Here is an 11721-nt window from a genome sequence, read left to right on the forward strand (position 1 = left end):
TTTGCATTTCCTTGATAACTAAGGAAGTTGAACATTTCCTTAAGTATCTTTTGGCTATTTGAAATTCTTCTGTTGAGAATTCTCTGTTTAGTTTAGTACCCCATTTTTAAAATTGGGTTATTTAGAATTTTACTGTCTATTTTATTGAGTTCTTTATATATTTTGGAGATCAGTCCTTTGTCTAATGAGGGGTTGGTGAATATCTTTTCCCATTCAGTAGGCTGCCTTTTTGTCTTTTTGACTGTGCCCTTTGCTTTACAGAAGCTTTTCAGTTTCAGGAGGTTCCATTTGTTTATTGTCGCTCTCAGTGTCTGTGCTACTGGTGTTATATTTAGGAAGTAGTTTCCTGTGCCCATGCATTGAAGGCTACTTCCCACTTTCTCTTCTATCAAGTTCAGTGTGGGTGGATTTATATTGAGGTCTTTAATCCATTTGGACTTGAGTTTTGTGCATGATGATAGATATGGATCCATTTTCATTCTTCTACATGTTGACATCCAGTTATGCAAGCACTCATCCATTGCTGGTGGGAATGCAAACTTGTGCAACCACTTTAGAATTATTATGGCAGTTTCTCAGAAAATTGGGAATTAACCTATGTCTGGATCGAGCAATACCACTCTTGGGAATATACCCAAAAGATGCTCAGTCATACTGCAAAAGTATTTGTTCAACTATGCTCACAGCAGCATTGTTTGTAATAGCCAGAACCTGGAAACAACCTAGATGCCCTTCAACTGAAGAATGGATTAAGAAAGTGTGGCACATTTACACATTAGAGTACTACTCAGTGGTAAAAAAAAAAAAAAAAAAAAACAATGACATCTTGAATTTTGCATGCAAATGGATGGAATTAGAAAATATTATCCTGAGTGAGGTAACCTAGACCCAAAATAATGAATATGGTATGTACTCACTCATAAGTGGATACTAGTCATAAATAAACGACATTGAGCCTATAGTCCATGATCCTAGAGAAGCTAAGTAATAAGGCGAACCCAAACCAAATCATATATATATACATACCCACCTGGAGATTGGAAACAGGAAGATTGCCTGACAAAACTGGGAGCATGGAAGCAGTGGGTAGAAGGAAGGGGAGAAGAGGAAGAGGAGGGAAGAAGGGGAGGGTTGAGGAGAACTTGAGGGAATGGGATAGTCGAAATGGAGGAAGGACAGATATGAGAGGAAGGAAAGATATATCTAGATTGAGGGAGCCATTATGGGGTTAGCAAGAGACTTGGCTGTAAAAAAATTCCCAGGAATCCACAAGGATGACCCCAGATAAGACCCTAAGCAATAGAGGAGAGGGTGCCCAAATTGGCCTTGCCCCTGTAGTCAGACTGATGATTATCTTAAATATCACCATAGAACCTTCATCCAACACCAGATGGAAACAGAGGCAGTCTTATAGGAGTTAAAAATTAGAGATATTTAGTTATAACCAAGTTATCTACACTTAAATATTATCAAAATTCTTAAGGTCAGGTACTGCCAGATGCCTAAATCCAGAAATTAGGAGGAAATTACAAAAGCAGACAAACTCTCCTTAATGTTTAGATTTGTTTTCTGAGGTCCTCAATAATGGAGGAAATGGAAATATTCCAGGTAATCCAGAAAAACAAAGGTTGCTGGTGAGAGAGAAGGCTCAATCAATGACCTCAGTCCCAAGGAATGACACATTCCCTCAAGGAGATATGCACTTGCCACTCTCACTCAAAGATGCACCGTAGGACCCTTGTTCCCTCTCTTGAGATAGCTTTATTTTTCTATACTCCAGACTCATCAAACCAACATTTTTCCTCAAAATGAAGTTTTAACAATTGAAACAGATCTTTAAAAAGAATCAAGTGATCTTCCACCAGTGGCTATGTCAGGGGAGACACAGGTGGTGATTGAAGTTCAAGATGTCAACTCACAAGGAGGAAACTCTTTGATGGGCCAATCCTGTTTAAGAAATGCTACAAGAGGCCGGAAGGTGGTGGCGCACGCCTTTAATCCCAGCACTCGGGAGGCAGAGGCAGGCGGATCTCTGTGAGTTTGAGGCCAGCCTGGTCTACAAGGGCTAGTTCCAGGACAGGAACCAAAAGCTACAGAGAAACCCTGTCTCGAAAATTAAAAAAAAAAGAAAGAAAGAAAGAAAGAAAGAAAGAAAGAAAGAAAGAAAGAAAGAAATGCTACAAGAGTACCGTCCTTGAAATGTCTTTTGCTTTTGGTGTCCCCTTACATGTTTGCTACTGCAATCGCTCTCTGTATCTGGCATAGTATGAGTGAATGATGCTTCCATGAGATAAACATACTACATTATAGACAGTGGGGGTCTAATGATAGGAGACCCCCACTGGCTTGTTTAATGGAGATAGGTTAAAGAAGTCATAGCATGCTGCCAGCAAGCCAAGCCCATTTGGGTAATTAAATGTGGCTAAACTTTGTTTTTTAGTGTCTAGAATTCCTTTCCAAGCCTTCTAAGATTTTAAGTGGATTTAGTTAGCCATGTTGGTGCCAGTTTGTTGTATGAAGGCTGCTTCTTTGTTTCCCAGCTTCCCAGACTCATGAAATAATCACGCAGATACTGTATTATTTAAATCACTGCTTTCTCCATTAGCTCTAGCATTTTATTGGATAACTCATACATCTTAATTTAACCTATCTCCATTAATCTGTATTATATTTATAATATGTGGTGTATTTATTTATAAAAATAAACCATCTTCTTCTCAGTGAAACCTCTTCTCCCTAAAACAATCTTAGGCCATTTGCTCAGTACCTTCCAGGAGTTTTTGTTACAAAATATAAATACAAATATTTGTCATTACACACTATTTGTTTTCTATGAGAATGTGTCCATTATATCAAGGCTTCTTCAGTGATAACCATTTTGTATCTGTCAGAGTAAGTCTTCAAAAATAGCTACTAAAGTTTGAATATTTATTATTGAGAAATCAACCTTTCAAATATACCTGTAGGTTTCTATACATGAATGGACATATGTATATGTTTGTTTCTAAGCCTTAAAAGGACATTTATTATTCTACACAGGTCCTGGACTTGGTCCACTCTTCTGCTTACATGAATGTACATATGTATATACTTGTTTCCAAGCCTTCAAAGGACATTTATTACTCTACGCAGGTCCTGGACTTGGTCCACTCTTCTGCTTAGGTCACAGTACCTTTGAATGTGTTCTTCAGTAGAATCTCTTCTCAGCATTAATTGATCTCTGACTGCTTCGTTTCAAATAACTGGTGTTGAATAATTTGAAGATTTCTTTCATTGTTGCTTTCATCCTTTCTTCCACAGATTGTTTTTGCTCCTCTAGCTATTTGTCGCCGGGCCACATCTAATCATTTAAACATTTTTGCTTCAACTATCCACCAGTAACAAGCACTTTGGAATTTAATGGATGAAATAACAGTAACTGTAAGTGGTAAAAATTGAACACAAAGGTAACACTTTCTTTGTTTTTCAATTCCATGTAGGAAATGTCAAGAGTGACCACAATAGTCTGCCTTGGTTCCTTTGTTTGTGAGTCCTTCTAGGGAAGTCAGATTAATCACAGTGAAATCTTGCTTAAGACATTTATTCTAACTGTATGACTTTACACAGCACAGTCTGCAGGTTGAAGTTTTTTCCTCTGCCAAGTGCATGGGAATAAAAGGTAGAGTAGAAGGCGACTGAGAATTCAAATTTTCACATGGTATTAAAATCTCACCCCTGTAGTGAGATTCCAAGATACACAGAACAGCTGCAGAAGATTTCAATAAAGTTTAATACAACAATTAAAATCCAATATAATGGGTCCAGCAAGATATCTCAGTGGGTAAAATGATTGCTGTGTAAACCATGTAACCCGAGTTCAATCCATGGAACCTGTATTAAAAAAGTTTAATGCATTGCCATGCACCTATAATCCCATAACTAATGTAAGAAACTAGGTGTAGTTTGGTGAACTGACTAAAAGCTCTTAACTCAATTAACCAGAAGCAGTAATGTGACAGCAATAAAAGAGAGACCTTATATCAAGGTGGAAGGAGATAACCAACTCCTTGATTTGTCCATGTTAAAAATACCACCAACACATCTATCCCATCTCATACTTCTTACACACACATATGCATGCTGCACACAGAGAGTCACACACAAACACACATGCATGCATACACACACACACAGGATAATAAATTAAAATGTAAAAGAACCTAAAACATATCCTCAAACACAATGTAAGAACATTGTACAAATTAAAATGATCTTTCATGATTTCTTCCTTATTATTCCAGACTACCCGTTTTTGTTCCAGACTTTCATATGGTTCTGAGACCTTTTCCTTTCTCACAGCACTTTAACTCCTTCAGTACCCTAAGTGAGCTTTGCATCAGCTGATTGCTTGTTAGAATTAGAATAAATGAGTGGCAGCAGGGATACATGGATGCCATTGTGAAACCGAACATAAATAACAATTTGTTTTCTGGCATAAACATGCAGATGATTTCTATTAAAATACCTATAAAATAAAATGTATAAAGGATAATAAAGGAAATCAACACTTTCATGGCTTTCATATGAGCTTCTGTGTTGAGGTCTCGGAATCCCGAGACATGTGATTGCATCCTCCTGCTGTGTCTCCAAAGAGAAATTATTAACAAGAAACATGTAAACAGGGTAATCATAAAGAGAGACAAGACTCCGACATTGACTGAAACATAATTAATAATTGCTTTTTTTCCCTCCTGGTGCATCTCCCAGGTTCTGTTTCTTTGCTTCATTTTATTACCCTCCATAGTCTCCACAACGAGTGAGAAGGAGATTAGCCATAAGATTATCAAGCACCCCACTAGAAAGTAAAAAACTTTAACAGTTTTCCTCTTCATCCAGAGAAATACATAGTTGGAAAAATTTGCTATTTTCAGAAAATAGAAGATGCTGAGACTGGCAGCAAACCAAACACTCAAGTAATTCACAGTAAGCCACACGTATGTGATGCTTTCAATTAGACTGTAAGACCTATACATACTTGGGAAGAAGACCTTTATATAGGCATCTAAAGATATTATCCATATAAGACAAATCCTGGTAGTCGCCAAGCCAGTGAGAAGGAGGCCAGTCTTAGAGATCTTCTTTTTCCTGGCCCAGTCCAGGCAATTCACAAGTGCAATGACTGAGTTCCCTAAAACTCCCAGCACAGCCTCAGCAGTTGCAACGGAAAGGAGGACACCTGCTGCTGCACTCAGCATCTCTGCAGATCCACACAGTTGCTTCTGTTACATCTTTTGCCAAATGTCCTCTATATTGATTGCCTGTTAGATTTTTTTCCTTTTTTTCATCAAATAAAGACTTCACAGTGCATCAAGAATATGTTGTGGTGGAATCTGTGTGCAGATTAAATGTCTCATAGTAATTTGCTTATAGGGAAATGACAGTTTGCATTTCATTTATTTTCCTTTTACCTCTGAGATTATTTTGCATGTAATAAGTCTAGTAGTAGAGTAGGAGTGGTAGATATACATATTCAGAAGTTAAACCACAAGAACCACATTGAATTTCTTGCTTTAAATATGAAGTCATCATCATGAGTTGTGCAAGATAGCAAATGCTCTTTGAGGGGTGAGATATTGCACCACTTTAGCCTGTGAGTTTGAGACCAGCTAGCTAACCCATAACTCTGATCCAAAGAAAAAATACCATAGCTCTAAAACCAAAAGGACAAAGAAGGAAAACCAGAAAAGGAGAAAATAATAATTTTATTGTCTACAGACAAATAAAATTAATTAGATATAGAAATAGAGCCACTTTACCCTAAAATATTGATTTCATGTTTAATTAAAATGTAAGCTGCTTTGTAGGTATTGTAAGTTTCAATGTAACAAGTTGCGTATTTGTGCATAGTAGTTGTATTTAGTAATAGGTTTCGTAAAGATATTCCCACTCATGTACATCACAATTTTAACATTCTTAAACTCCCATTATATCTCTTTTTCTTTTCAATTTCCTGGACAATTTTCCATCTACTTTCATGCCATGTGTATGTGTGTGTGTTTGCATTTATATATTTACACATGCATTCTATCTATGTAAAATCTAAGTTGTTTGGTTTCTAAACATTTAGTATTTGTAGTTGTCGTATATTATAGATATTAATCTTATGTTGGATATATGGGTTGGTAATGATGATTTCTCTCCATTCTGCAGGATAGCTATTTTCATTGCTGATTTACACAGAGAGAAAATGCTCCACATTTGTCTTTCTGAGTCTGATCTTGTTTGCCCCGGTAGTACCCATTTTTCTGCAGATGACATACTTCAGTAATCTTTGGACAGAATCAATTTCCCTTTCCTTTATCTATTCTGCTTTTCACGGACACCAAGGCAGGTTCTTTAACTTGGATAATGTGACTAGACTTACAATAGACATAATGTCTAAGTGTCTTTGTGGTACAATGACTTAGAATCCTCGGATGTGTAGTCAGTACTACTGTAGATAGGTAATGTGATAGTTTTTCTTATGTTTGTGAAGACCATTCACACTGATTCCTGTAAAGGCCAACCTAAGTTAGTTTTCCATCAGCAATGTAGAATAACCCCTTTCCCCAATGCCACTGTCAGCATTTGCTGTAATTTTTTTTTGATGATAGTCATTCTTACTGGGATGAGATAGAATTTCACTGTAGTTTTAATTTGTACTTCCTGTATCGCCAAGGTTGTTGAACAGTTTTTGAAATACTTTTGGCATTTGTGGGTTTGTTAGTGAGGTGTTTGATTACCTTATCAGCCCATTTGTTTATTAAGTTGTTAGGTTTGATGGTATTTAGTATTTTGAACTCTTTATATATTATACATATTAATCTTGTGTTGCATATATGGCTAAACAATAAAGACTTACTTTCATTATATAGGTTGTCTCTTCATGCAAATACTGATTTACATTTGATGGCTTAATTTTATATAGTATCAGCTCTCTATATAAATATATATGTATACTTACATATATACACACATATATGTGTGATATTTTTATTAGCTATTTCATTGGATATATATACATATATACATACATATATATATTCTTTTTTCTTCCAGGTCACTAAAATTCTCAGTCTCCATGTCCTATTACCTAATATTGTCCTGTTTTCCTCAATAAGGTCTTATTATAAAGTTCTAGTGGGTAAGCAAGAATAATGACAACAGGCTGTTTAGTTTTTAAATTCTAGAGGATTTCCTCCGTGCCCAGCAACTTGACAGCCAGTTTCTGGCATTGATATTTTGTTTTTTGATATCACTAGCACTGAAGAACCATTTCATGAGGGCTTTGATCTATTTTTTTCATGTTTTTCTAACCATTTATCAGAGCTAAATCCACTATTATGACCACAGTACTATATGAAACACCCAATGTAATAAAAACTTTGTGCTTTAAAAAAATAAACATAGCTTGCAGGGTATTGGTGGTACACAACTTTAATCCTGGTGCTCAGGAGGCAGAGGCAGGCAGATCTTTGAGTTCAAAGTTAGTTTGGTTGGCAGAGCAAGTTCCAGGACAGCCAGGGCCACAAAGGGAAACCCTGTCTCAAAAACCTAAATCAAACCAAACAAAAACAAAAACAACTAAAAGCATCCAAATGAACAAACAAACTAGATAAAGGTAACATTGTGTTAGGGGCAAAAAAATATACACAAAGGTTCCATGTTCCAAATGTCAAGGTTGATTTTAACTATCTGTCTTGTTTCCTTTTCTTTGGATCTCCTGGGGAAATCCAGGAGAAATCCTGGAGATATCCAAGAAAGCAAAGGGAATTCCAATGAAGTCTGGTTTTGAATGTTAGGCACACCATAGAGTCTTTCTTTACAGAGGATAGTCTATGGTTGATGTTTTTCCTATGGCAAATGGGAAGAAGTGAAGAAATCAGAAGACATACAAGACAAATGAACATGCACATAGGATTGAAATCCCACGATGGGGTGTGATTCCTTCAGAGCTGTCACAGAAGTTCAGAGGATTCGTGCAATGTTTGATAATAGCTGAAATCAATAAAAGAACATAGAGCATATGAAAAGGGTCTTCAGGGATTTTTTTCTCCTGGACTATTTCAGATTGTTCATTTCTCTTCCAGACTGTCATGCAGCTTTCCCTTCTCAGAGCACTTTAATTGTTGTAATATTCTTACAGAGCCTTGCTTCAGTTGACTGTTTGCTAGAATTAGGATAAGTGAGTGACAGCAGGGATAGATGAATGCAGTTGTCAAACCAAACGTGAATAACAGGTTCCTTTCTGGGATGAATAGACATATTATATTGATGGTAACACCCATGAAATGCAATACAAAAAGGATGATAAAAGATATTAAAACTTTTATTGCTTTCACATGAACTTCTGTGTTTACATCTCTGAATCCTGATTCATTCAACTGCATCCTCTTGTTGTGTCTCCAAAGCGAAATGATTAACAGAAAACATACAATTAACATTATCATAAAGAATAAAAATATTCCCCAATTGGTGAAGGCATAGTGAAAGATTAACTCACTTTTCTTCATGCCGACCTGCCAGGATGTGTTTATGTATTGCATTTGACTATCTCTAATGATCTTAACAGGTACTGGGAAAGTAAATAACCATGACACAAGCAAGCATCCTATCAGGAGGAAGAAAACTGTATTAATTCTTCTTTTTAACCAGAGAAATATGTAGTGGGAAAAATTTACTATCTTTATAAAATAGAAAATACTGAGGGTGGTGGCAAACCAAAAACTCAATTGACTGATAATTATCCATAGATAACTCATGAGTTCAATGATGTTGATAGAAGACAGCAAGTTTGGAGAGAATATCTTAATGTATGCCTCTGAAATTAATAGCCACACAAGGAAGATTCTGGAAATTGCCAAGCCTGTGAGAATGAAACTAATCTTAGATATCAATTTGTTCCTGGTACAGTCTGTGCAGTTCACAACTGCAATGAACACATTCCCTATAACTCCCAGCATCGCCTCACTCGTTGCAATGGAAAGGAGGACACCTTCCGCTGTACTCAACATCTCTACCAATCTTTCAGAAGACTTCTGCTGCAACTGTTTTAGATGATCTGGTGTAGAAAAGTCCCATCTACTGGATGCTCAATGAAGGAGTGACTTTATCTTCTTCCCTTAAAGGCTTCAATGTATCTCAAAAATTCTTTGCAGTGGAATCTGAAATGTCATAATGGAGTTCCCTCCAGTTGCTCCCATAAGTCCCAGCTTGTCTACAAGATGGGGCAGACTAAAAGCCTCCCTTGCAATTTGTTAATAGGTAAATGAAAGTTTCTCTTTTGTGTATTTTGCTTGTCCTGTTGAGACTATTTTGCATTTGAAGAAGTGTCAGGTTGTGAGGTTCATAGTGTGACAGCGGGAAAGATGGAAGGTCATAGGAGACTGGGAAGTTGGTAAGAGCGTGACGAGTGGTAGACTAAACAGATACACTTTGTTCACTCTTGATGACGGCTTCAGGGCAGGCATCTTACAGCAGAAGCCCAAGCACGTTCTGGTACTCAAGGGGCATACACAAGTGGACAGCATACGGAGGTAGGCACCTAGGCCCTACACACACCTATGGTAGCAAGGTAAAGCAGGAAATCAAGATGAGGTTTCTCTGACTGCAAAGCCTTTTTTTTTTTTTAACCATGAATTGTACAAAAGTTGTACTCAGCCTTAAACTGGTGTAGAATAGATTGCTGGACTTCTCAGTTTCCCCACAGATTTGATGTCAGCTATTTTGTGCTGACTTACACTGAATAGCCATATCAGTACTACATTATATAAACAAACCATCCTCAGACATTCTGTTTCACAGAAATAAGTACAGAAAGGATACAAAGCACAAAATCTAACATTGATTTTCTTCTTTTAAATATGGAAGTTAGTATCACTAGATGGCAACAGGCACATACTTAAGTTCATACTCTCTGTTCTTTTGGGACAGGTGCATTGCTTGTCTTCATGGTTTGAGGTCAGCCTAGGTAACACAGTGATATATTTCTTCTGGGAAAAACCCCTAATCCCAAATAAACAGAAAGAAAAGAAGAGAAAAATCACCATAATTTTCATTTATAAGCACAACTTAAATGACTAAAAAAATAGTATTGAGAATAACCATGTATATTCAAACAAACAGTGGTTCAATGATAAAGATAATGCTTATTCTATGCTATAAGAGCACAATTGTGCTTTATTCCACAGCAAGGAGTCTACATAACAAATATTTATTCTAAGCGGAAGTATTTATTAATTCCTAAAGCCACTAATTGAATTAATTGCAATAAAATCTCAAGTCTCATAACACCTTTAACAAAATGTACTTTCTATCAGTGATAAATTAATGTAAAGTGACAACTTTATTTTCCCATTAGTAAAATTAACCCATCGCAGTCAAGAAAGAATATATAATTCATATGGAGAAGTTCCAGAAACAATGCAAAAGTGTCTTTGTCTGTCTATATAGAAAGCACTTTCATTAAATTTTTTGTTAGATACTTACATAGTTTTCTCCCTTCTGCTACTCCTCTGAAACTTCTAAATTTCCCTAGTTTGAATCAGGTCATACATTTGCTGAACATTTAATAAAATCATAATGTATAGTCATTCATTTTATAAAACTAGTAAAATAGTGCTATTTTCATATTTATACAAGGTAAGTATAACCAGAACCCAAATGATGCTCTCTATTGTTGGCACCATTTATTATTCCATTATGAAAAGAAAATATGGCATAAAGTTCCTGACAATTATATACAAACATATATATAATTTTTAAAACATGTCACAATCTTAATCAGCATCTTCCATTTATCAGTTGCATATATACATGGAGTCCTGGATAAGGAACTCATAATAACAGCCAAAAAAGAATTTAATGTGCAATATTTAAAGGTATTTAAATGAACAAAAATGATTTTTAGGTCCTATCATTTTTTATTACATTTGACCATTTAAAAATGAATGAAATTAATTTTTTTTCTAGAATGTGTTGTGGAAGTAAAATTCTTAGGAAAATCTATGCAATCAATACAAATTATAAAATTTAATAAAAGTTTCTTGACTCAGTGAATGCTGTTTTGAGTATACATTCTTTGTTTTGTTTGAAGCACTGTAATATTTTATGACATATTTAATAAACACAAAAGTATCACTTACATCATTTTCAAGTGTAAAAAGTACTGAAGTTTATGACATTGTTACAGATTTACCAGGTTTTTACAAATGCACATAAATCAAAACTGTGCATTACTAATTAATATCGTCTATTTTAATTTTAAATTTCTATATTAAATCATTTTGTTTTCTCTTTTATAAGCCTGGTGCAAAGAGGTTTTTTGGTCTCAATTCCTAAAATTAACATTGAAAGTTTCAGTTGCAAACCATTCTACAAAGAATGTCAAAATTAGTATTTCAACACTGAGATAAATTTAGTTCCTATTCTGTCCCAGAGTAAATACTTTCTAAATTTTATTTTTCTTGAAAGCATGTTGGATTGTTTCTGCATCTAATTAGTCAGTCATATGGTCTTTATGAGTCTACTTGTGTGGTAGACTGTGTTTATTGATTTACACATTATAAATCATCCTTGCACCTTTGGAATGAAGTTGACTTTTTCATGGTGGACTTTTTTATTTTATTGTTTTTTTTTCATTGTGTTTTATTGCACTATACATTTTTCTATGCTCCTCTCCCTCCCTCCCCTTCTCCCTTCTAC

At 35.6% G+C, this 11721-nt stretch overlaps 2 protein-coding genes across 2 annotated transcripts; both read right to left on the reverse strand.

The window, feature by feature from the left end:
- Positions 1–4304: 4304 nt before the first annotated feature.
- Positions 4305–5234, reverse strand: LOC126495029 (taste receptor type 2 member 105-like). Its single transcript, XM_050132635.1, has one exon. The coding sequence runs from the start codon at positions 5232–5234 to the stop codon at positions 4305–4307; it is 930 nt and encodes a 309-aa protein (XP_049988592.1).
- A 2859-nt stretch (positions 5235–8093) lies between these two features.
- Positions 8094–9032, reverse strand: LOC126495030 (taste receptor type 2 member 114-like). The gene has a single exon (XM_050132636.1). The coding sequence runs from the start codon at positions 9030–9032 to the stop codon at positions 8094–8096; it is 939 nt and encodes a 312-aa protein (XP_049988593.1).
- Between the last annotated feature and the right edge of the window lie 2689 nt (positions 9033–11721).

This window comes from Alexandromys fortis, unplaced genomic scaffold (assembly GCF_014885135.2).
Source record: "Alexandromys fortis isolate MF-2015 unplaced genomic scaffold, M_Fortis_MF-2015_v1.1 scaffold_388, whole genome shotgun sequence".
Classification (NCBI taxonomy): domain Eukaryota; kingdom Metazoa; phylum Chordata; class Mammalia; order Rodentia; family Cricetidae; genus Alexandromys; species Alexandromys fortis.